This window comes from Sus scrofa, chromosome 13, assembly GCF_000003025.6.
Source record: "Sus scrofa isolate TJ Tabasco breed Duroc chromosome 13, Sscrofa11.1, whole genome shotgun sequence".
Classification (NCBI taxonomy): Eukaryota; Metazoa; Chordata; class Mammalia; order Artiodactyla; family Suidae; genus Sus; species Sus scrofa.
The window spans coordinates 17853273-17880298 of record NC_010455.5 but is presented as its reverse complement, the minus strand read 5'-3'; the positions used below and the strand labels follow the sequence as shown (position 1 = coordinate 17880298).

Genomic DNA, 27026 nt, shown 5'->3' with positions numbered 1-27026 from the left:
CCTAGTTGCTGTGGCTGTGGTGTAGGCCGGTGGCTACAGCTCCGATTCGACCCCTAGCCTGGGAACCCCCATATGCCGCAGGAAGTGGCCCAAGAAATGGCAAAAAGACCAAAAAAAAAAAAAAATTGAGGTTGGGGGGGGGATTCATTGCTCTCATTTACTGCTTTCATGGCACTTGCAAGGTGAGGTCCTGTGTCAGATTCCACAGGGTACACAGTGACTGGTTAGACACAGTCCCTGGCCTGGGGGAGGTCATAGTCAAGGGAGGACGGTGAGGCATGGACAAATCACTTGTGGATAAAACACAGTAAGGGCTGAAAGGGATGTGACCTGCATTTTAACCTTGACATCTGCAGATAGACCATCCATCAAACATTGCCCCTATTATTCTGAGTAACTGATAAAAACATTTAAATCAATGTACTTTAGCCTTAAGAAGCTGATTGTTTAAGTATTAGAGAATTGGCATACTTTGTGGGGCTTTGATATTAAAAAGGAATTTTCCCACAAATGCTAACTAAGATTTTGTGGCTATAAAGGCTATAAAGGGTTGGAGTGCACTTGAAGAGAGTGAATCACTCTAGCAAGTGCAATGCAATGGCCAGGAGCCTGAGCCAGGGAGCCAGCTTGCATGGAGTTGACTCCCGACTCCGTTATTTATTAGCTGTGTGAACTGAGGAAAGATACTGAATCTTTCCGTACCTCATTTCTGAAATGGAAATTATAGTATCTACGTCAAGGTGTTTTAAAGAGGAGTAAAGGATTTAGGGTGTGTATATAATACTTATTTATTGATTTATTTATTATTTTGGTCTTTTGGCTATTTCTGGGGCCGTTCCCGCAGCATATGGAGATTCCCAGGTTAGGGTTTGAATCGGATTTATAGCCCCCAGCTAACCCCAGAGCCACAGCAACAGCGGAATCCGAGCCGCGTCTGCAACTTACACCACAGCTCACGGCAACGCCGGATCGTTAACCCACTGAGCAAGGGCAGGGACCGAACCCGCAACCTCATGGTTCCTGGTCGGATTCGCTAACCACTGCGCCACGACGGGAACTCCCATGTATATAATATTTAAAACAGTCCATGGCTCACAGGAGGTGCCGTGTTAACTATTACACTTTAAGTAAAGTTGTAACGGTCGTTTCTGGATCATGGCTGACTCATCAATCCAAACAAGGCCTTCTTTTAAAAACAAACAAACAAAAAACCAAAACAGAGTTCCTGTTGTAGCTCAGTGGGTTAAGAACATGACATGGTGTCTGTGAGGATGTGGGTTTGATCCCTGGCCTCGCTCAGTGGGTTAAGGATCCACTGTTGCCACAAGCTATAGTGGAGGTCACAGATGTTGCTTAGATCTGGCGTGGCTGTGGCTGAGGCTGGCAGCTGTGGCTCCAATTTAATCCCTGGCCTGGGAACTTACATATGCCGCAGATGTGGCCATAAAGAAGAAAAAAAAAACTTTACACCCCCCCCCCAAAAGAAGCCTCTTAGGAGTTTCCTGGTGGCCCAGCAGGTTAAGGATCTGGTGTTATCACTGCTGTGGCTTGGATTGCTGCTGTGGCAGGGGTTTGATCCCTTACCCAGGAAATTCTGTATGCCATGAGCATGGCCAAAAGAAGAAGAAAAAAAGAAACAAAAAAATTCAAAAAACCTTCATAATGGTTTTTCCTTTTCCCCCTGCTCTCATTCCCTCATCCCTGTCAGCATCACTTCTGTGATATGTACCGGTTTTTGTTTGCCTCCGGTATGCATTTTAAACTTAGGTAAGTGGTATCGTCCTGCAGGTCTTAATTGTTTTCTTTTTCAGCTTTTCTAACTCAGCAGCACATTTTAAGTGTTACCGATGTTGCAGTGTGCACCTCTAAGTCCCTTACTTCTGTGCACCATTGTTTGGGCCGTCTTTTTATTTATACACTCTCAATGCTGTACACTTAGCTTCCTTCAAACTCCCCACCCTCATCGGCTGGGACTATCTTTGTATGTATCCTTGTATACATATGTAACTGGGAACATGCTTATTGGGTACCTGCCAGCAGAAAGTTTGAGGATCTTGGAAACATATACATATATTTTCACTAAATTGGTAGCTATATTGCTACCAAAACAGTGGTACCAGTCTACCTTCCCCCAGCAATGCCGGGGGTGCCATCTCTTATCTTTGCCATTATTGGGGGGTGTTTTACTCTTTTAAAAATAATTTTATTGTAGTTGATTTACAGAGTTGTGTTAATTTCTGCTGTACAGCAAGGTGACTCAGTTATACGTGGATATTCTTTGTCATATTCTTTTCCATTGTGGTTTCTCACAGGATATTGAATATCATTCCCTGTGCTATAAGTAGGACCTTGTTGTTTATCCATTCTATGTATAATAGTTTGCATCTGCTAATCCCAAACTCTCAATCCTTCCTTGCCCCCCCGCCCTTGCCAACCACAAGTCTGTTCTCTATGTCTTTGAGTCTGTTTCTGTTTTGTAGATATGTTCATTTGCATCGTATTTTAGAGTCCACATATAAGTGATATCATAAGTGATATTTATCTGTCTGATGTACTTTGCTTAGTATGATAATCTTTGGGTCCATCCGTGTTGCTGCAAATGACATTATTTTGTTCTTTTTTATGGCTGAGTAATATTCCATTGTATGTATGTAGCACATCTTTATCCTTTTCTCTCTTGATGGACATTTAGGTTATTTCCATGTCTGGTTTTTGTAAATAGTGCCATGATGAACACAGGAGTACCTTTATCTTGTCAAATTATAGTTTTGTCTGGGTATATGCCTAGGAGTGGGATTGCTGGATCACATGGCAACCTATTTTTAGCATTCTGAGGAACTTCCATACTGTTTTCCACAGTAGCTACACTAATTTATATTCCCACCAACAGCATAGGAGGGTTCCCTTTTCTCCAGGAGTGTTTTCCTCTTTAATTTTGGCAAATCTGATGGGTATAGAATCTCCTGGTTACTTTATTTTGTATTTCTCTGGTCACTTTGATATATTGTTAGCCATCATGAGTCTCCTTCTGTTTATTGCCTATTCTTATCCTTTGCCCATAGTTTACAGTGTTTTCTGACTTCTTTTTGTTGGAACTCCTTTTATTTTCTAGATATTAATCTGTCTTCTCCCAGTCTCTACCCACTTGTTATTTTTGCCTGCAGTTGACTAGAAACGCTTATCTACAATATAGTCAATCTATCAAATTGTTGGCCTTGTGGATTGCGCTTTTGGTCTTGGTTAAGAAATGCCTTTTCTACATGTTATGTAACTATTCTCCAACTTTGTTAGCTTATAGTTTTACTTTTTACATTTAGATTTTTGCCTTTGTATATGTTGTAAGGAGAAAGCCAGCAATCTTTGCTTTTCCCAATAGCATTTCTCCTCTCTCCGCTGGTTGATGGTGCTGCCTCTGTAATAAACCAAGTTCTCATATATACTTAAAAATGTTCTCCCACCCTTGTTCTGGTTTTTTAGTCAGGTAGCTTATTCCTGCTTGAATACCGTATAGTCATTGTGGCTTTGTTGTTAGTATTTGCATCTGGTGGAAGAAGGAGTCCCTCTCTTTTTTCAAAACTAACTTGGCCCTTCACAAATTTTATTCTTCTATGGATGTAGTATAATAAATCCTAATGGAATTTTAATTAGAATAATTATATGATAATTTAGGAGAACTGACATCTTTCTTTTTTTGTCTTTTTAGGGCCTCACCGGAAGCATATGGAAGTTCCCAGGCTAGGGGTCATATTGGAACTGTAGCCACTGGCCTACACCACAGCCACAGCAACACCACATCTGCACCACATCTGTGACCTATGCCACAGCTCAAGGCAACATCGGATCCTTAACCTACTGAGCGAGGCCTGTACCCTCATGGACACTAGTCAGATTTGTTTCTGTTGAGTCATGATGGACATCTTTTTTTTTTTTTTAATTTGTCTTTTTAGGGCCACACTCATGGCATACGGAGGTTCCCAGGCTAGGGGTTGAATCTGAACTGTAGCTGCTGGCCTATGCTGCAGCCATAGCAATGCTGGATCCGAGCTGAGTCTGCGATGTACACCACAGCTCATGGCAATGCCAAATCTTTAACCCACTGAGCAAGTCTAGGGATTGAACCAGCATCCTCATGGATACCATTTGAGTTCGTCAACCACTGAGCCACGATGGGAACTCCACTGCTAACATCTTTCTTTTTGTTTTTTTTGCTTTTCAGGGCTGCACTCATGGCATATGGAGGTTCCCAGGCTAGGGGTGGAACCGGAACTACAGCTGCTGATCTACACCACAGCAATATCAGACCTGAGCCGTGTCTGCAACCTACACCACAGTTCATGGCAATGCCAGATCGTTAACCCACTGAGCGAGAGCAGGGATGGAACTTGCAACCTCCTGGTTCCTAGTTGGATTCATTTCTGCTGCGCCACGACAGGAACTCTCTGATATCTTTCTAATATTGAGTTATCCCATTCATTCACCTGGCTTCCATATTCTCAATTTTTCGTTGACTTATTTTCACAGATTAAAAAAAAAAATCTTCTCCACAGTGGTTTATGTATTCCTTATTGGATTAATACCTATATATCATAGTTTCTAGTGTTATTATTATCTTATTTTCTTTTTCTTTTTCTTTTTTTTTTGTCTTTTTTTTTTTTTTTTTTTGTCTTTTTAGGGCCACACCTGTGGCATATGGAAGTTCCCAGGCTAGGGGTCGAATCAGAGAGGTCTGTAGCTGCCAGCCCACGCCACAGCCATAGTAATTCAGGATCTGAGCCATGTCTGCAACCTACACCACAGCTCACGGCCATGCCGGATCCTTAACCCACTGAGCAAGGCCAGGGATCGAACCCACATCCTCATGGATGCTAGTTGGGTTTGTTAACCATTGAACCACAACGGGAACTCCATATTATTATCTTATTTTCTACTATATTTTCTAGTGAGTTATTGTTGACATAGAGGAATTGTACTGACTTAAATTTTTTATTATTATTATTTTTTTTGGCGGCAGTGAGCAGTGACTTTGATTGGGGATCTCAGTTCCCAGACCAGGGATTGAACCTGAGCCACAGCATTGAAAGCACTGTATCCTAACCATTAGGCCATCAGGGAACTCCCTCTGTGTATATCTGGCAACTTAGTTGCACTCATTAATTTTCTTTTTTCTTGTGTTTTGTCAAATGATCACAAATGACACTTACAGTCAATGACATTTTTGTTTCTCCCCTCTACCTCTTTTTTTTTGTCCTATTTTGTTGGCTAGTGCCTGCAGTAGTATGTTGAACAGTGATGATACTGGAATCCTTGTCTTGTTTCTGAAACCAAAAACATTGAAACTAAATTTCTGTTTTAGGTATGGTAGTTGCTCTGGGTTTTGGTAGTTGCTCTAATATAACTAAGTTAAAGAAGCTTTTTTAGTCCTTGTTTTCAGAGGGGTTTTTTTTCCCCTATTAAAATGGCAGTTTAGGAGTTCCTGTCATGGCTCAGTGCTAATGAACCCGACTAGTATATGTGAGGACACGGGTTCGATCCCTGGCCTTGCTCAGTGACCTAAGGATTCGTCATTGCCTTGAGCCGTGGTGTAGGTCAAGATGTGGCTTGGATCTGGCATTGCTGTGTCTGAGGTGTAAGCTGGCAGCTGCAGTTACAATTCAACTCTTGACCTGGGAACTTCCATATGCCGTGGGAGCAGCCCTAAAAAGGTAAAAAAAAAAAAAAAAGCACAATTTAGCATTAAAAAGTCTTCGTTTCATCTTATTTACAAACAGTGTATGTAAGATACAATTATTTTCCTTGAGGGTCTGCAGTTTTAAGAGAATACAGTATACAATTATCCCATTCTCAAAGGAGTGTTGCGTGTGTGTTTTTATGATGAGTGGGCAAGAGAAAAGGTAAAAATGGATAGTGGATATCAGCTTTCATCCTTTCCATCAAATATTTTAATGTCAACCTCTGTCAGACACTGTTTTAATAACTAAGTCCTTATTCAACTGAGGAGGACCAGCTGGAAGGGCTAAGTCTCTAATCAGGCTTTTTTAGGTAAATCTTGAATGACATTTGTAAAGTGAGCCTTCCTTTGGTATGGTTCATTTTACCTCTTTGAGACTGTAGTTTTTATTTTTATGTATGTATTTTTTGGCCGTGCCCACAGCATGTGGAAGTTCCTGGACCAGGGTTGGAACCCATGCCACAGCAGTGACAATGCAGGATCCTTAACCTGCTGAACTACCAAGGAACTCCAGAGGCTGTAGTTTTCATATCCGTAAAGTGGGAGGACTAAACCTAAGGTTTCCTCAAGCTTTCAAATCCTGTAGTTCTACAGCAAGAGGAGTGGAGAGAATGGGGCTTGGAGAGTAGAAGGAGGAAATCTTCATGCTTCCAGAGTAAAGCATCAAAAAGGAGTCTTAGTACTTGGAAACAAGGTCCCAAACAAAAGGTGTGGATGGAAGGTGCTGGAGCTGAGAGGGTGGATGTGTGGGAGGTTTTGAAATTACACGCAATCACTTCTAAGTGGATCTGGAAGATGGCAAAAGCCGGGGGAAGTGGGAAAAAAGGATAGTATGTGATAAGGATGCTGAGTGTATATACGACCAGGGCTTTCACTGGTCCATTTGGGACCTTCAGTTTGACCTAGAGAGAGGCTGGGCCAGTGTATGGGTTAGGGATTCTGGAGCAGTTGGATTAGCTGCTTGAATAGAGTCAGCAGTGCAGACGTGGAACAGACTGGTGGTTGCCGTGGGGGAGGGGTGGATTAGGAGTTTGGTGTTAGCAAAGGCAAACTCTTATATATGGGATGGATAAACAACAAGGTCCTACTTTTCAGCACAGGATGTTCAGTATTCTGTGATAAACCGTAATGGAAAAGAATGTGAAAGAATGTGTGTGTATGTATATACATATACACACTGTATATGTATTCAGCAAACTGAATCATTTTGCTGTACAGCAGAAGCTAGCACAACATTATAAATCAACTACTTCAATAAATTTTTAAAAATTGAAAAAAAGGAATAGAGTCAGCAAAATTTATGTGGGGCTGAAAATGTCGGGAGAAAAAGCAAGCTGAAAATGTCAAGTTTTCTTTCCCTCTCTTTACAGGAAATATATGCATTTGCTTGCCCTGATTTTTCAAAGATCTAGCATTTGCATGTATAATCAGGATGATAAGTTTAAAAGCAAGCTAGAGCCTGTCTCTCTGGGGAAAACCACAATTTTTTTCCTTTGCACACGTTTGTATGTGTGTATTTTAAAAGGATATTGATAGAAAGTGGAAAATAAGATATATTAAAGATTTGCAGATGACAATGGAAGAAATTTCCTAGGGTCGATAACTTAAAGTTGAAACTTCTATCTCTGTAAGAAGACAGGAATTTGGAAAAGTAGAGAGAGCTCAGTATTATTTTGGGAGTTAATCATGGGAATGAACTTGGAAAATGTCCCAGTTTAAGAAATCTTATTTATTCTCTAGGTCTGTTTTAAGGTAACAGAATATTAAAAAACCAAAAAGCAAACAAAAGTAGGGCAAATAAAAAGGTGCATGTGAAGCTATTAAGCGCAGTAGTGGAATAGATTCATTTTAAAAACACACCACATTTTATTCAGATGTTGACTGCCAGGAAAACAAAATTCTGAATAATGTTAAGGCCCTGAATGTAATGTTTTCAAAACTGTTAGGCTGTTCCTTTTTGGTTGATTTTGAGGTATATTTACTTTTGGAAGAAAAGGAATAAACCTCAATTTTTGTGCTTATCTTTCACATATCTAGAAAGGGCATATTTAGAAAGGGCATAGGAATTTTTTTTTTTTTTTAAAGGAAGAGGGAAGGAATGTAATGAAATTATTTTAGTTGGTTGAATTTGTTTTTCAAAATATGTCGCCAGGCTGGTTTGATTTCTCTGCCTTCCCTGGGCTCTTTTATTCTGAAACGTAATGTCCTTTTTTCCCTTCACTGTGAAAGAATTCAAAGAAGTGAGGAAAATATGCTTCAAAATCAAATATTTGTTGGCTGTTATAATCAACTCTCAGCAGTTTTTCCCATCAGAAAATTTTCTGCAGAAGTGGTTGCCACAAATTTATATTTAGGATATTCTTCCCCCCTCCCCCTACTCCTCCTTAGCCCCTCCCCCCTTTTTCTGGCCACCCCATAGCAGATGGAGTTCCCAGGCCAGGGATCAGATCTGAGCCCCGATTGCCACCTCTGCTGCAGCTGCAGCAACTCGAGATCCTTAACCTGCTGTGCCGCACCAGGGATTAAACCTGCGTCCCAGAGCTGCAGAGACATTGATCCCATTGCACTGAACTCCTTAGCTGTTTAATTTCGGCCTCAGTAGACATAATTATGAATTTTTGATATGCATTTTAAGATGTTTTTAAGACCGGCTAATGAGCTTTTCAATTTAGGGGTTTGTATTTATTCCAGAATCCTAATGGGCAATTGCCCATTACTAATTTATACAAATCCTTTGCTTTTGGTACCTGTGTAGCACTGGAGTAATAGTCTATAAGCACTCTGTGTTCTGCAACAGATGGATTTTCAAAAATATGAAGTTATGGTTTAAGTGTACTTTGTACTTTTTCCTGGAAGCAAAATGTTTTTAGTAATTAGAATGATTACTCTTAATTTACCTTTCTTTCTTTTTTTTTTTTTTTTCTTTTTTTTGCTTCTTAGGGCTGCACCCGTGGCACATGGAGGTTCCTGGCCTAGGAGTCGAACTGGAGCTACAGCTGCCAGCCTACGTGACAGCCACAGCAATATCAGGTCTGAGCCACGTCTGCAACTTGCACCACAGCTCATGGCATTGCCAGGTTCTTAACCCACTGAGCGAGGCCAGGGATCGAACATGAAACCTCATGGTTCCTAGTTGGATTCATTTCCACTGCACCATGACGGGAACCGTCTACCTTTCTTTGTTTGTTTTTTAAGTTAAGGTAAAGCTATGTCTGCTTAAGGTGCTTGGGTGCAAACAACCTTCAAATCCATATATTTGACTCTGGGACCAGTTAACAATCATTCACCTACACAGTGCCTTATTTTTATTAATTTATGATGACATTTATTGCATGCTGCTTCTGTGGCCTATTCTTTACCTACCTCTTCTCATGTTATTTTCCAACAACCCAAAGAGGTAGATAGTATTAAATTTTAGAAATTAGGAGTTCCCTTGTGGTATGGCGGGTTAAGGACCGGGTGTTGTCACTGTAGTGGCTCAGGTCACTGCTGTGGTGTGGGTTCAGTCCCTGACCCAGAGACTCCCACATGCCGTGAGTGTGGCCAAAGAAAGTTTTAGAAATTGGAAGTTCTCACTGTGGCACAGCTGGTTAAGAATCCAAATGCAGTGGCTCGGGTCACCGAGGAGGTATATGGGTTTCCCTTGTGCAGTGGGTTAAAGGATCTGAAATTGCTGTATCTGTGGCTAGAATTCAGTCCTGGGCATGGCCATTTAAAAAAAAAAAAGAAATTTTTAGAAATTAAAACATCAAATTACTAGGCTACACCGTTCATGAGGGGCAGAGTGCAGATTTGAACCCAGGCCGTTGGGTTGAGAAATTGTGGTCTTGACCCCCTCCCCCACACTGTCTCATAGGACTAGGATCTTTTTTTGTTTCGTTTTGTTTTTTAATTACTTAAGGAATTTTATTACATTTATAGGTGTACAACAGTCATCACAACCAAATTTTATAGCATTTCCATCCCGAAGCCTCAGTGTATCCCCCTACCCCCCCAACCTGTCTCATTTGGAAATCATACATTTTTCGAAGTTTGTGAGTCAGCATCTGTTCTGCAAAGACGTTCATTGTGTCCTTGTTTGAGATTGCACATGTAAGTGATAGCATTTGATGTTGGTGTCTCATTGTCTGACTGACTTCACTTAGCATGATAATTTCTAGGTCTATCCATGTTGCTGCCAACGCTGTTATTTCTTTCCTTTTAATGGCTGAGTAATATTCCATTGTATATATGTACCACATCTTCTTGATCCACTCCTCTGTCAATGGACATTTAGGTTGTTTCCATGTCTTGGCTACTGTATATAGTGCTGCAAAGAACATTGGAGTACATGTATCTTTTCAAGTCATGGTTTTCTCTGGATAGATGCCCAGGAGTGGGATTACCGATCTAATGGTAATTCTATTTTTAGTTTCTGAGGCATCTCCATACTGTTTTCCACAGTGGTTGCACCAGTTTACATTCCCACCAACAGTGAAATAGGGTTCCTTTTTCTCCACACCCTCTCCAGCACAGGACTAGATCTTTTTAGTGCTCTTCTGGATGGTGCAGGGAAGCTTCTAGTGATCCTGCTTCCTAGACTAGACTCTCTTCCCCCGCTTGTTGCTTGGTTTCTCTGGCTGGAAGTATTCTTTCTAGTGCCGCTTCTCTCTTTCCAGTCACACCTTTGCTTCAAGCCACCTTGGGCCAGTAGATACAAAGAGAATGTGTGCATGTCCCTTACTTAAAACCTTGCGAAATGTAGAAATTCAAGGAAGAAAGTAGGGAAGAACCCAGAGATTGGTAAATATCATGAAACCCAATTGCATGTGGAAACCTGGGTGGATGCTGAGTCTTTTTTTCCCCTTTGTTTTTTGTCTTTTTTAGGGCTGCACCCACGGCATATGAAGGGTCCCGGGCTAGGGGTCTAATTGGAGCTACAGCTGCTGGCCTACACCACAGCCATGGCAACACCAGATCTGAACCACGTCTGCCACCTACACCACAGCCACGGCAACACCAGATCCTTAACCCATAACCCACTGAGCAAGCCTAGGGATCGAACGTGCAACCTCATGGTTCCTAGTCGGATTCGTTTCTGTTGTGCCACGACGGGAACTCGCTGGTGTTGAGTCTTATCTGCTATGTGTTCTCTCCTTTGGCATCACCCCATTTGTCAGGCAGGCATCCCACTTACCTAGTGCTACTTGCTGATGGAAGGTATCCAGGGGATGATTTTCCTAGGTGAAGGGTGAATCTCACTCCCTTGCCCCAGAATTTTTCCACAGATGGCAGGCACACTTGGCATTTCCAGGCGCCCCATTGAAGTCATATTTGGCGCAAAAACATGACATGTTGTTCCTCAGACTCTGGTAATATTTTGTTTTAAATCAGTGGCAAGGATGAGTGTGACATTTAAGCGCAGTAGAAAACACAGTGTGGGAGTTTTCTTGTGGGTCAGTGGGTTAAGGAGCTGGCATTGTCACTGCTGTGGCTTGGGTCACTGCTGTGGTGTGGGTTTGATCCCTGGCTTGGGAACTTCCCCATGCTGTGTGCACACTCCCCCCTCCCCCCCAAACAAAACCTCTAAAAACACAACCTGGACATTTTTGACTGGCTGTGGCTGCCTTTCGGAAAGAGCCTGCTCATTTGTATATAGTGGTTGCAGTTTTTTTTGTCTGATGCCTGATGATCTATGGGATTTACCAAGAGAGAGACTATTTTTGGCTCATATTTACCCTGAGAAGAGGCACGGATATGAATTAAACCCTGAGAATCACCTAGTTAATGAGGAATTAAAGATCTCTCAACTCAAATGTACTGCTTGTGCATTCAGATGACAGCCATTAAGTAATGATCACAGGGCTAAACAGGGCTAAACCTCCACAGCAGAACCATTTGGCTCCTGGGTGACTTCCCTAATTTATTGCCATTTATGTGATAGTCTTTCAGGCAAAGGCGCCCTTCCCTTCCCTTCTCAGAACATCTTTGTTTCAGATTTCTGATGGGTTCTCTCTCTACTCAGAATTTAGAAGTGTGGTTCCCCCTACAGCCTTGCTGACCATATAGGTCTCCCAGGAAGTATTTGATTACATTTTGGGCTTCATTACGACTTGGTTCCCATAGAAAATAAGGAGCAGGTCAGTGACTGCTTATAATTTTGTGCTAAGTGACTTGGAAACATTTAAAAAATCAATAAGGCCTTCATCGATCACGTTTTAAGTGATGTAAAGAAAGAAACAAACTTTCCCATGCAGCTCCTGCATGGCAGGCATTTTATTCATGTTCATGATCTCATTGAATCCTCATGCGGGCTCTTAAGGGTCACTCTTGTGATTCCTTTTTTTTTAAAAGATTAGGAAATTGATGCTTGATGAGGAAACTTAAGTAACTCGCCTGAGGTCACACAGCTAGAACCTGATGGAGTTGGGAGTGGGGGTGGGGGTTAAATCTGGCTGCCTTGACTTAAAAGCCCAGTCAAAAATCTGCCTGTTCTTGGGTTGAAATAAGCCTCCGAAACAATTATCATGTGTTTCAGTAGACTCTAATGCTTAGGCAAATGTGCTGTTGTTAAAGGATTAAATCACAGTTTCTTGGGAGTTCCCTGGTGGTCTAGTGGTTAGGATTTGGTGCTTTCACTGCTGTAGCTCAGGTTCATTCCCTGGTCTGGAAACTGAGATCCCACATCAAACCTCTGCACACTGTAGCCAAAGGAAAAAAATAGCTTCTTTCATCCTCTTCACTGTGAGGGAAAAGGTCGAAGCTGAAAGTGGATGATTGTTGTATTTCCTTGTGATCAAGGTATATACAATTCTTACAACACCGATTTCTCTGGTTGCCTATGTATAAGTTTATCTAAAAGCAATATAATGCCTCCCAACTTCATCTATATCCCCCCCCCCCTTTTTTGACTACATCTGAAGGATGTGGAAATTCCAGGGCCAGTAATTGAAGCTGCACCACAGCAGCAACCTAAGCAGTGACAACACTAGATCCTTAACCGATTGTGCCACAAGAGAACTCTGATCTGTGTTTCTGTTACTTTTGTTCAAATTCAAATCCAGAGAACTTTATGATCTACTAAGGTATTGCAGGGTAACAGAAAATTCTGCTTTCTATCCTGCCACCTAACCCCTGGAGATTTGTAAAATTATGAATCTTAACATTTAACAATTTTTCGAGCAGTGACTTACCTAGGGCTGGAGGCTGTGACTGTTTTGAACTTCCTGTCTGGGTTGCTTTTTTTATACACTCATGTCTCTTTACTTTCTGAAATTTGATTCAGGCTTCAAGTCCTTCACCCTCAGCACAGCCTCCTATGATGAAGTCAGCTCGTCTTCAGCTTTTTCTTCTTCACTTTGGCATCTTCTGGCTATATTGCCAAATTAGCATCTTGTCTCACACTTCCTTGCTCTGTGTGTGTGTGTGTGTGTGTTTTGCTGTCCCCGTCTGGGCTCATATATCCCCAGCAAAGCTATAAGCATCTATGCTGAACGATAGCCTCATACATCTCCTATTTCTCCTTGGCATCACGTTGATATTTAGATAAGCTTCTTTGCACGTAGTAGGCATTCAGTAAATGTTTGATCATTGAAATACAGAAGCTGGCATGAATCCAGCCCATCATCAAACTGCCCTTTCTCAAGCTGAAATGAAGTCTGGAAACATTTAGAATGCAGATTTTATGTAGAATTTAGAAAATTTTGGATAGAGAATCCATTTTCCCATAGTTCAAAATGAAAGAATAGGAAAAGTATGCAGTAAACAATCTCCCTCCTCCTCTGCTCTCACTCCCTCATTCCTGGCTTCTCTGCAAATAAGTAACCACTTTTAGTTTCCTGTGGATCCTTCCAGAGGATTTTGGTGGGTTTTTTTTTTCTTTCTTTTTGGCCATAGCACACAGTGGCTTGATATGGGATCTCAGTTCCCAGACCAGGGATCGAACTCAGGCCATAGTTGTGAAAATGCTGAATCTTAACACATAGACCACCAGGGGACTCCCAAGTGTTTTTGTGTTTTGAACAATGATTTTAAACAAATGATAAAAATTGCTGCTTTTCCACATTTTGACACAGAACTTTGCCTACTCTAGAACAGTTAGGCACCTTGCTTTTTCCATCTAACTGCATTCTTTAGAGATTTTTTTTCCCCTCCATACCTGTCTCATTATTCTCTTACATCCTTGGTGGCATTCTGTTACGTGGGTGTGCCATGTCTTATTAACCTGTCCCATACAGGAGGACATGAGGTTTTTCCCATCCTTTAGGGACTAATGGGTGCTGATGCCATTCCACCTGGGTACAGGTGTGTTGGAGGAGATATTCTCAAACTTGGGCATTGCTGGATCAGAGGAATGTGCATTTGTTTATTTATTTATTTATTTTTTGTCTTTTGGTCTTTTGTTGTTGTTGTTGTTGTTGCTATTTCTTGGGCCGCTCCCGCGGCATTTGGAGGTTCCCAGGCTAGGGGTTGAATCGGAGCTGTAGCCACCGGCCTATGCCAGAGCCACAGCAACGCGGGATCCGAGCCGCGTCTGCAACCTACACCACAGCTCACGGCAACGCCGGATCGTTAACCCACTGAGCAAGGGCAGGGACCGAACCTGCAACCTCATGGTTCCTAGTCGGATTCGTTAACCACTGCGCCATGACGGGAACTCCGGAATGTGCATTTGTAACGGGGGCAGGTCCTGCCTGATTGCCCTCCTCAGGGTTTTTGCCACCTTATATTCCTACAAACCCGATCCTCTTGGCCAGCTGTGTACTTAATCTTTTGGGTTTTTGCCAATTAGTGGGTGAACGATGGTATCTAAATGTGGTTTGAATTTACATTTATGAGTACAATTAAACATTTTTATATGGTTGAAGGGTCATTTATGTTTCTTTCTTGTGTGAACTGTGTGTTCATCTTGCCCTGTTTTATTTTTGTTAGGGCCGCAGGTGCGGCATGTGGAAGTTCCCAGACTAGGTGTCAAATTGGAGCTACAGCTATTGGCCTGCACCACAGCCACAGAAATGTCACATCTAAGTCACATCTGTGAGCTACACCACTGCGATGCCGGATCCTTAACCCACTGAGCAGGGCCAGGGATCGAACTCTCATCCTCATGGATACTAGTCAGGTTAGTTTCTGCTGAGCCACATTGGAAACTTCTTCTGCCCTATTTTAATAGTTTGCTGTTCTTATCAGTTCCTAGGAATTATTTTCCTACTTATAAATTAGAATGGTGAGCCTTTTGTCTGTGAAACTGGTTGAAACTGTTTTTCCTGGTTTGTCATTTGGCTTTGTAGGTGACAGGAGTGGGTTTTGAAAATGTTTCCTGGGAAGACATTTTCAGTTTTCAGGTCCTCAAATTTGAACTTTTCCTTTATGGCTTTTGGATTTTGATGTGTTAGGCTTTCCCTACCCCAAGGCTACATATTTTCTTCTAGGCTTTTTCTTTCTTTCTTTCTTTCTTTTTTTTTTTTAAGTCTTTGATCTGTTTGGGGTCTGTGATCTGAGAAATAAATCCAAGTTTGTTTTTCAGATGGCTGCCCAGTCATGCCAGCACCAATTATTGAAAAATTTACCTTCACTAGGTTGAGATGCTGTCTTTGTCATATACTTAGTTATGATTTGGATGATATGTTACAGTAGAATGTACGACAAGCACTGCATGAACAAAGGGGGATTAATTGAAGGATTACTTAATGCATTCATTGATGCAGCAAACATTTATTAAGTACTTAATAAATTGAACAATTGTGATGAGCCAGCTCTGGGGGATATAGAGTTTGAAAGAATCTCTTAAGAAAGTGGCTGGACAGTGAATCTATCCCTGAGGCAGTAGAATAAGAGCCAGGGAGGGGCTGACACAGACAGAGGATGCTGCACACAACAGTGCTGAGCTGGGTGTGTCAGTGGGAGGGAGGGCATCCTTGGAAGAGGGGCACAAACCCCCGGAGCCTGTGATGTTGAGGGGCCCCTGAGTAGCTTTTCAGGGGTGTGGTTTGGGGTAGGAGACAAGACTGGAGATGAGACCAGAGACTAGTTTAATGGAGATGGTCTCGCCGTCCTGAGCAAGTGTGGGACATGGGCAAGCGTTGCTGCTGGACCTCCCCAGGGCCTCCTCCCTCTAAAGCCCAATACGAGATCCAAAATAAATGGAAGCCAGTGCTTGATTGTGTTCTGCCGGTCGGTTGTTGAGTTTGATGCCTGTTGCTTTATTCTAGACTACTCCAAGCTCCCGGAGCCGAAGTCTCACTTTGCTCCCCTATGGAACTCCCAATTCTGCGTCTCCCTGTAGCCAGAGGCACCTTGGCACAGGGGCCCCCAGTGTCGTCACAATCACGCATCACAAGTCACCTGCCGCCGCCCGAAGAGCCAAGAGTCAGTATTCCGGCCAACTTCATGAAGTCAGAGAGGTAGGCCTGCGTCTCCTCCAAGGTGGAGAGGACCCTGGGAGGAGGGCTGGGATGTTGCTCTGCCCACCTCCCTTTCTTTGTACCAACTTAAGTGATGGAGAGAGAGGACTGGAAGCAAATCTCCCAGATTCAGCCACGACAATCCCTCCTGGTTTTGAAAAAATGGCGCTCCTTGGTGGCTCAGCGGGTCTGCACTGTGGTTTGGATTCGATCCCTGGACTGGGAATTTCTGCATGCCATGGGCGCAACCAAAAAAAATTTGTTTTTTAGTTGTTGTTTAACAAGAGAACAAATACACTTTTATTTATTTACTTTTTAATAAGTTTTTTTTTTTTTTTTTTTTTTAGGGCTGTACTTGCTGCATACGCAAGTTCCCAGGCCAGGGGTCAAATTGGAGCTGTAGCTGCTGGTCTATACCACAGCCATAGCAACACGGGATCCAAGCTGAGTCTGCGACCTATACCACAGCTCCCAGCAATGCTAGATCTTTAACCCACTGATCAAGGCCAGGGATCAAACCTGGATCCTCATGAATACTGGTCAGATTCATTACTAGTAACTCCTACTTTTTGAAAAGTTTAAAATCCTCAAAGGGTACAGCATCACGCAGATTCTGTGTCCCGTGGCCTTGGCAGGAAGATGCTTCAGAATTTGGCACGAATCAAAGCACTATTTCCATGAGCATGAATTACCTTTCCCCAGGTTACTCTGGTTTTGTTAAGTTCTGCCAGGAGTTACTATGTTATTTGCTTTGTACACATACCCACATCTCTTGCCTAGATAAAATTCAGTTTCATCTCGAGCATAACCACCTTCAGTTTTAGGAAGAGCTGTGTGATCCCTCTGGTTCCAGAGACCCTGCTTATAACCAGCAAAAATGGCCTGGGACCACAATCTTCCCCGCATATTTGTTGTTGTAGAAGTCCTCTTGCCAGCAGGCCTGCACAGGATCCGGGATGGCTGAAAGAGCTGTTTCTTTGGTTAACTGTGTGGTCAGGAGCCCTCTGTCAGGGCTCAGAAGGCAGAGGATGCAAGCCCATAAAAGCCTGGAGGGAGGCAAAAGTACCACCCATGGACGTCTCCATGCCTGTGGCAAAGAAGAGACAGAACAAAAAGTGGTTAATCAGGAATTAATTGAGGGTGTTTTGAAATTCAGCAAGTATTGGACCTAAAGCAGGTCCCCCCTTTTTTTGGGGGGGGGCCACACCAGAGGCATATGGAAATTCCCAGGCTAGGGGTCAAATCGGAGCTGTTGCTCTCTGCCTACACCACAGCCAGAGCAATGCAGGATCCTTAACCCACGGAACAAGGCCAAGGACCGAACCCATGTCCTCATAGATCCTAGTCAGGTTCATTACCACTGAACCAGGATGGGAACTTCAGGTTTCCCCTTTTCTGATTCATTTTATGAAGTGCTTACCCTGCTCACCATCACACTTGCACTTCCAGGGGGTGTGGGGCAGTGAAAACAACACTGTCCTTGGAGGCAAAAGACTCTGTGTGCTAAACTGAGGCTGTTTTGCCCTGCAGCTGACATGCAGATTGACCAGTTTATCATCTCAGAGAAGTAGCCAAGCCCTTCCTCTGGGCCAAGCAGGAGAATGGGACTCCCAGGGTACAGTCTTGCTGCTGCTTGGATCAGCACACATCTTATTTTATTTTTTAAATGCCACGAGCCAAGAGTGTGGTGTCAGCTGGCTTTCTTGTTCTCATTCTGGCCCAGGACAGAAAATCTGAAATCTTCTGACTCAGATCTGTAGATGTATATGAAAGACATTTTTGGATAGAACTACACAGGCATGTACTCGCTATTGCCTAGTAAAGAAAAGGTAGAGTCAAATGCTCCCTTTGAAACAGTCACCCTGATGTGAGAGAGAGAGAGAAAAAAAAGTGGGAGTTTCAGTTGTGGCTCAATGGGTTAAGATCCAGCGTTGCCCCACCTGCAGCTCGGATTCAATCCCTTGCCCTGGAAATTCCATTATGTGGTGAGCATGGCCACAAAAATAGAGTTTGGTGGAGTTCCTGTTGTGGTGCAGTGGAAAGGAATCCAACTAGGAATCATGAAGTTGTAGGTTCGATCCCTAGTCTCACTCAGTGGGTTGGGGATCCGGCGTTGCCGTGGGCTGTGGTGCAGGTTGCAAATATGGCTCCGATCTGAGCTTGGTGTGGCTGTGGTGTAGGCCCGTGGCTACAGCTCTGGTTAGACCCCTAGCCTGGGAACCTCCATGTGCCGTGGGTGCGGCCCTAAAAGAAAAAAAAAGTGTTTACTATGAGCTTAATTTTGCTATGTCGGATGTTGTGAGCTGTGATGATGCTATACATGTATATGTGGCTTTTCACTTATGCCATCTTTTCAAAAAACTGTATTATGGAAAAACTTTGTATGAGGTAACATAATAGCACCCATCATCCAATTTAAACAATTCCAGCCTTCTGCCATTCTTGTTTCAACTATTTTTCCCCATCACTTCTTTTTACTTGAATATTTTAAGGAAATCTTAAATATTTTATCATGTTATTATTTTATCATGTTATCATTGCCAGTAAATGTTTCAATATTTATCTGCCAGACAGGTCTTAAAAAACCCAGCATAACCACAATACTATCATGTCCCTTTTATGTAAACCTCATTACAGATATTTTTTTGCAAGTACTTGAGAGACTGTAACCTTCAAAAAAAAAAGGCAAATTCATGGTATTTTGAGAATTCTTTGAATTCTATTATAGTGAATCTCTGATAGATTTACTGTTATTAGAGTAAAAATAAAAAAGGAACAGCGCTTATGATTAGTGAGCAGTGACCGAAATAAAAGTTGAGGTGTTTGGCTTAATTTTTAGTAGCATTCGATTCAATATGTCAAAATCTTTTCTACCACCATTTTTAAAATTCAAGTTTTTATAAAGATAAAAGCGTTTTCTTTGGGCATGTGTATATAAAAATGCTAAGTGGTATGAAGCATACAATGCAAAAAAAATCTAAAGATCAGAATAACCCATAATTTTACCTCCCGTCAGGTAACCACTGTTAACCTTTCAGTGAATTTACTTCTGTTTTTTTTTTTTTTAAATATATAAGTCACATATCTAGGAGTTCCTGTCGTGGTGTAGTGGTTAACGAATCCGACTAGGAACCATGAGGTTGCGGGTTCGGTCCCTGCCCTTGCTCAGTGGGTTAATGATCCGGCGTTGCCGTGAGCTGTGGTGTAGGTTGCAGACGCAGCTCGGATCCCGTGTTGCTGTGGCTCTGGCGTAGGCTGGTGGCTACAGCTCCGATTCGACCCCTAGCCTGGGAACCTCCATATGCCATGGGAGCGGCCCAAAGAAATAGCAAAGACAAAAAAAAAAAAAAAAAAAAAAGTCACATATTTAGATGTATTAAAACTATACAGTATAATCCAAACTTTGTATATAATTATATATATGCTGCTTCTTTATCATATTATTTTCTGTCCATTTTCCATCTCTGGTGGGAAATTCCTAAAATTTCTCTGGAATTTATTACATGAAAAATAGGTAACATACTTCCATAGCTTCCATTTGTTTGTCTGTTTTGGTTTTTTGTCTTTTTAGGGCCTTACCCACAGCATATGAAGGTTCCCAGGCTAGGGGTCCAGTTGGAGCTGTAGCCACCGGCCTATGCCACAGCCATAGCAACGCCAGATCTGAGGCGCGTCTGTGACCCACACCACAGCTCATGGCAACACTGGATCAAACCCGCAACCTCATGGTTCCTAGTCAGATTCGTTTCCACTGCGCCATGACGGGAACTCCATTCCATTGCTGTTTTGATTGGGTTTTTGTACTGCTGGGCAACAACCATGTATCTCTTTAGGTAATTACCTTTGTCTGTAATGACCTTTCTTTTTGAACTTTTAAATTTTAATTGAAGTAGAGTTGATTTACAGTGTTAATTTCTGCTATATAGCAGAGTGATTCAGTTATATATATGCTTTTCTTCTTCTTCTTCCTTTTTTTTTTTTTTTTTTTTGACTTTTTAGAGTCACACCCGCAGGATATGGAAGTTCCCAAGGGTCGAATAGGAGCTGTAGCTGCCGGCATACACCACAGCCATAGCAATGCAGGATCCAAGCTGCGTCTTCGACCTGCACCACAGCTCATGGCTGTGCTGGGTACTTAACCCACTGAGCAAGGCCAGGGATCAAACCCGAGTCCTCATGGCTCCCAGTCGGGTTTGTTTCTGCTGAGCCATATTCTGTTCCTGCGGTTGTTCACACAAGATTGAGTAGAGTTCCCTGTGCTATATACGAGGACTTTGTTGTTTATCTATCTGATATACAGTAGTTTGCATCTGCTAACCCCACACTCCCAGTCCATCCCACTCCCTCCCTTCGCCCCCTTGGCGCCCACAGGTCTGTTCTCTACGTCTGTGAGTCTGTTTCTGTTTTGTAGACAGGTTCATTTGTGTCATACTTTAGATTCCATGTGATGACCTTTCTTGTTGAACACTAATTTTAAGTGAGCTCGTTGAGACGTGTAAAAACACAGGCAGTCAAGAATTGGAGGGTACAGACGCCTTGAAAGAGTCAAAAGTTTTGATTCTTAGATTTCATGCCAAGCTTCTCTCCTGATTGGAGAGGGGTAGCTGTTCTGTGACATCTGTCCTATTATGATATGCCAGGCCTCCTTGGGAACTGAGAAAATTTCCCTCACACTGGAAAGTCCTGCCGTTTTAAAAGTCTATTAATCATAAAGTATAAAGGCACCTCGACTTTTGGATGTCACTCTATATTTTTATAAAATAACTGGAAGAAAATGGAATAGCATTTTTAACCCAGCTGTACAGGAAAGATAAACTTAGGACTAGTGAAGCAGTGGAGAAAAACATCATGCACAAGACAGATGTGCCCAAATATCTGAAGAAGAAAAGAAAAATAGCCCAGCCACAGGCAATAGAATAAATACTAAATGGAATGCCACAGTATGGGTGAAGGTAATGGGGCAATTTAAAAGATTAAATGGTTATCATCCCAAAGTATACAAAGAATTGAGATCCCAGTGGTCAGTACCCAGAGCCCTCGCTGGAAGAGGCAAAGAGAGATGAACATAGAAAGTTTACGACTTGATATCATGAGGAACATCCTCATTAACAATTGAAGAAATAGAATCAAGATGACTTTGTCTATCAGATTCCCAGAAATAATTATAGCCCATTAAAAGTTACAGTGTTAAGCAATATTGGCAGAGCTGTATATTATCTTTCTGCTACAGTCTACTGATATATAATAAGACCTAAACACAAAACAAAGCTGTTCATTGCCATCAACCCATAAATTCCCTGTTGGGAACTATATTCTGAGGAAAGAATCCATGGAATTGGGAGGTTGAGGAGGAAAGTTAATCTGGATAAAGCTGTTCATGCTAGTAAAGTAATAGAGTTAACACAAACCATCATGGGAACGACTAAATAAGCAACAGTACAGTTAACGTGCTGGCTTATTATACAGCAGTTGAAGATAAACGTCATGTAGGTATCATTACTAGTGAATGTGTGTGTATTAAGAAAGTCAGGATAGAGAATAATATACACACCTTGTCCCCTGTGTCCATCTTAATACGAGTGTTCAAAAGAGGTGGTTCTAGAATTTTGGACATTACTTGCAAACTAAAATTAATTTATTATGTTTGTTTATTTTGCTTTTTAGGATTGCACCTGTAGCACATGAAAGTTCCTAGGCTAGGGGTCAAATTGGAGATACAGCTGCTGGCTTATACCACAGTCACAGCAACGTCAGAGCCCAGCTGCATCTGGGACCTACACCATAGCTCATGACAGCGCTGGATCCTTAACCCATGAGCAAGGCCAAGGATCAAACCCGAGTCCTCATGGATACTAGTTGGGTTTGTTACTGCTAAGCCACAGTGGAAATTCCCAAACTAAAATTTAGAAGTAGAATTTTCAGAGAGCTTGTTGCAAATTAAAAAATTTGCCCAGTAAGTATATTTTTTACCCATGTTTGTCATCAATGTGGTTTTTTTTTTTTTCCCACTTGAAATATAGTTGATTTACAGTGCTGTGTTTATTTTGTTTTTAGTGACAATCTATGGTTACCACTGTCTCATAAAAGCACATTTAATGCCTCTTCCCCCCAGCATACAATCTTTTTTTTGGGGGGGGGGGGCGCACACTCAGGGCATATGAAAGTGTCCATGCTAGGGGTTGAATCGGAGACATAGCTGCTGGTCTACACCACAGCCACACCAGATCCAAGCTGCCTCTGCAACCTACACCACAGCTCAAGGAAATGATGGATCCTTAACCTACTGAGTGAGGCCAGGGATTGAACCTCATGGATACTAGTGCAGTTTTGTTACCACTGAGCCACGATGGGAACTCCCAGGCATATAATCTTATAATGAAGGACCATTTCTTCCTTTGACTAAATTTAGTTTTGTGAAAAACATACCGCATTTCCCTTGTTTTTAGTATTTTATCCTCTGTTGGAAGAGTGTTCATCACGGATTGATTCTAGTCTATGAATCTGTTTTTAAACAGCTGGTTACCATTCATTTTTTTTTTTTTTTTAAATCTTAATCACCCTTATTCCCAGCTGTCCATAGGATAAAGGTTGTGTTCTTTAGAGGAGCAGACAAGGCCATCTCTGCCTGCCTGGCCTTGCTGCCAGCTGTCTGCCCTCCTCCTCATTCCCGCCATGCCCTTTACCTCCCTCTCTTGCCCAGGACAACTTTCTGCCACGATGGAAATGTTCTGTTACTTTGTGCCCCCACCCCCAGGGTAGGTGTTACTTACACGGGACTAATGAGCTCTTGAAATGTGGGGGCTTGAATTGAAAAGGACTTTAGTGTACATTGCATGTGAAAATGCCCATGTGATTTCAAAAAGACAGTACCTGAAAAAGGTAAAATGTTTCATGAATAATGTCTTAATACTCATTGCATATGGAAATGAAAATGTTTTCTCTGTGTTAGGTTAAAGTAAAATATATTAAAATCAACTTCACCTGTTCCTTTTAACCTTTTGAAGTGTGCCTGCTGGAAAATTTGAAAGTATGTATGTGCCTCCCATTTGTGGCTTGTGTTATAATTCTTTTAGACAGCGCTGCCCCAGACTGTGAGCTTGTTCACTCAGTCATGCCTCCATCCCTTCCCCAGGTATTAATTGGGCACCTACTGTGTGCCAGGCACTGGATTTTTATCCTGAAAGCCATGTCCTATTCATCTTTGCATCTTTCTAGCCCTAGCCCAATTGCTAGGCATGTTGGTTGGACATAATATGTTAAGGACCATTTTCAGACAGAAAGCTTTAGAAATGGAATGTGGAGGCATCGAGGGTGCTTAGATCATGGTTTGGAGTGGATGGTGATTGGTCGAGGGTTGAGTTAGGTCTTCACATGGTCTCCTCTGACTGATAGCATTGGGTGGTGTGTGCCTGGGTGACCCTGTGACCTAGGGTAGTGTGATACCCCCAGATGTGCCGCTAGAATTGTCTTATTGATAGAATCCAATATATTTAAAAAATCAACCCGAGCCCTTCGCTCTTTAAGGATGTGATGATTAAAATATGCGGTAATCACTTGTATTCTACCTTTTATGCTTTTAGTCACATAAAACAGTCTTTCATGTGATTCACATTTATCTAAATGGACAAAATGACAAAATTCAGTTGGTACAAATACATCATAATTTTTATAAATTTCCTATTTTCTAGGTGCTTTAGGAAAAAAAAATATAGCCCTCATACCTGTTTATATGTGTATGCTGTGTGTATGTGTACACACCTGCATATATGACTTAAAGAGCATAAAGTAGGCAAATTAGATATTTCTGCCTTTTCTAATTCTTTTTTTTTTTTTAGGGCTATACCAGCAGCATATGGAAGTTTCCAGTCTAGGAATTCAAATTAGAGATGCAGCTGCCAGTCTACACCACAGCCACAGGAACACCAGATTTGAGCCACATTTGTGATCTATGCCACAGCTCACAGCAATGCTGGATCCATAACCCACTAAAGGAGGCCAGGGATGGAACCCGCATCCTCATAAATCCTAGTCAGGTTCTTAACCCACTGATCCACAATGGAAACTCCTGCCTTTCTTTATTGCTCTTTCCCAGAAGTGACTGCCGGGGAAATAATCTGAGTGTCTGCTCACATGAGAGCTTGTGTACGTTTGTGTCTGTTCAGAGTTGTGTGTTTGTGTGGGACTCTCTGGTCTACAACAAGGGTTAACTATTTTCTTCCTGGGATGAGAATTAAAATTTTCACAAGAGCGCCAACTGCACTTTTTTTCTAAGTCCAGACATGGCGATTGGCATGGTCAGAAGAAACATTTGAGAAACAGAATAAACTTTCTAGAGCAAGGGTTCTTGTGGCCCAGAATAATCTTTTTAGCTGTGACATTTGACAATTAAATACACTTAATTCATTAGGGATACTTTTGGACTCTGTAGCTTCACGAGGGAAAAGGTCGTGCTATTGAATTGTGATGGGTGTTTATGAGGCATAAGTTTAGATTTAATTAAGCGTTCAATGATAATTGATCGACTAGTAGAAATTATCCTTCTCTTAAACTTTATTTTTTTAATTGTCAAAATAGTTTGCTTTCAGGCACATATCCTTTCGAAGAGAGGACTGTGTGCTGCACTGGTAGATACTGGGTAGATCAACTGTACTGAGGCAGTTTCCTTGAATACAGTTTCAAGTAAACTTTTCAGAGTGTACTCTGAGGAGGAGACTGTTGATGTGGTTCCAGCTGTGTGAATTTATGTATATGTTTCTTCATGTCATTGCATTTTCTTGTTTCCTTAATGTGCACACAAGGGAAGATGCTTTAATGAAGGTGCCGTCTTTATTAATGATGTGAACTCAGCACTCTGTCCCTTCAGGATGATTTGGTTTGATCCTGGTACACATGGATATAGTGAATGCCTGGTTAGAGACCTTGATTCATGCACTGTCTTTGCTATGGCAGCAGTAACTGTCATATAGTACCCTAACAGATTTTATTAGCTGATCAATGTTAAGATAGTGGTCAGTACTGGCAGCAGTGAATACAGGCCCCCCATCACCAGGGAAACCACATTTAGGGTGTAAAGTGCATTTATTCTTTTTTTGTTTGTTTGTTTTTTGTCTTTTTGCTATTTCTTGGGCCACTGCTGCGGCATATGGAGGTTCCCAGGCTAGGGGTCCATTCAGAGCCGCATCTGCAACCTACACCACAGCTCACGGCAACGCTGGATCCTTAACCCACTGAGCAAGGGCAGGGACCGAACCTGCAACCTCATGGTTCCTAGTCGGATTCATTAACCACTGTGCCACAACGGGAACTCCTATTCTTCATGAACAGAATGATTATTTTAAAAAATGTTCTCCATTAATTCTTCTGTGTACTTTTTGCATAAATGGTGACCAGTAACCCTCAGCATGCATTTGAATGGTGATTTGCAGTCTCTTAAAATAAGGTAGCCCCAGACTGCAGTTTTCAAAAATTGTGATGCAGAGCTCCTAAATAGCAGTGACTTCCAAATATTTTTAAAGAAGCAGAGTATTATTTTCAAATAAAAATATTATAGATCCCTACTATATAAAAACAGTGCTTTATTAGTGCAGTTTTACGTTAAGCAGTGGAATGGGCATTTATTATAAAGCAAGCTGACTTGGGATAATGTTTCTGAGCATCATTACAGTTTCTTGGCTTCTCTGTCTATGCAACTTGAAGCAAATATTTGTGTGGCTCACAGAGGCTCTTAGAGATCCTTTGAGAACACAGTTTGAGAGTCATTGGATTTTTTTTTTTAAGTGACTTTTTTAAAGTTTTTATTGGGGCATAGTTTATTTATAATGTTGTGTTAGCTTCAGGTTTACAGCAAGGAGAATCAGTTATACAAATACGTATATCCATTCTTTTTTCCATGTAAGTTATTACACAACATTGAATAGACCTCTCTGTGCTATAAGTAGGTCCTTTTTAGTTATCTATTTTATATATAATAGTGTGTATGTGTTAATCCTATCCTCCCAATTTATCCCCTTGTTTCCCTTTTGATTCCCTGTTTGATTTTGAAATATGTGAATTTGTTTCTCTTTTATAAATAATTTATTTTGTGTCATTTTATTAGATTCTACATATAAGTAAGGTGATACGTTTGTCTGACTTTACTTAATGTGATAATCTATTTGCATCTATGTTGCTGCAGATAGCATTATTTCATTCTTTTTTATGGTTGAGTAATATTCCATTCTGCCACATCTTCTTTATTCCTCTGTCAGTGCACATTTAGGTTGTTTCATGTCTTGCTTATTGTAAATAGTGCTGCAATGAACATTGGGGTGCATGTATCTTTTTAAATTATGGATTTCTCCTAATATATGCCCAGGAGTGAGATTACTGGGTCATATGGTAGTTCTGTTTTTTGGTTTTTTAAGGAACCTCCATACCATTCTCCACAGTGGTTGCACCAGTTTACTTTCCCATCAACAGGCTAAGAGGGTTCTCTTTTCTCCACACCTTCTTCAGCATTTATTATTTGCAGATTTTTTGATGATTGTCATTCTGACCGGTGTGAGGTCCTACCTCATTTTAGTTTTGATTTGCACTTCTCTAGTAATTAGTGATGCTGGGCATATTTTCATGTGCTTTTTGGCTGTCTGTCTTTGGAGAAATGTCTATTTAGATCTTCTGACCATTTTTTGATTGGGCTGTTTGTTTTTTTGATATAAAGTGCTTTAGATATTTATTTTGGAGATTAATTCCTTATTGGTTGGATAGTCATTGGATTTTGGCGTTAACAGTATTTCAAATGAAGAACAAAAGCAAAATGGTGAGGTCATGTCCCCCATCAACCCTCAACTTGTCTCTCAAACTTCCTTGGGGGAAGGAAGCTCTGCTTGCTCAGGGCACCTCTCAGGGCATGTGGAAGGCTGGGAGTGGGGTAGGGG

The 27026-nt window shown here is 41.7% G+C and overlaps 1 protein-coding gene and 1 pseudogene across 1 annotated transcript in view; one reads left to right on the top strand and one right to left on the bottom strand.

Moving 5' to 3' along the window:
- Positions 1–27026, top strand: part of OSBPL10 (oxysterol binding protein like 10) — a 381121-nt gene that overhangs the window by 151990 nt on the left and 202105 nt on the right. Inside the window, exon 4 of the mRNA XM_003483138.4 lies at positions 15919–16110. Within this exon, the coding sequence (XP_003483186.2) occupies positions 15919–16110 (192 nt within the window). The remainder of the gene's footprint in view (positions 1–15918; positions 16111–27026) is intronic.
- On the bottom strand, positions 16573–18233 carry LOC102167958 (annotated as a pseudogene).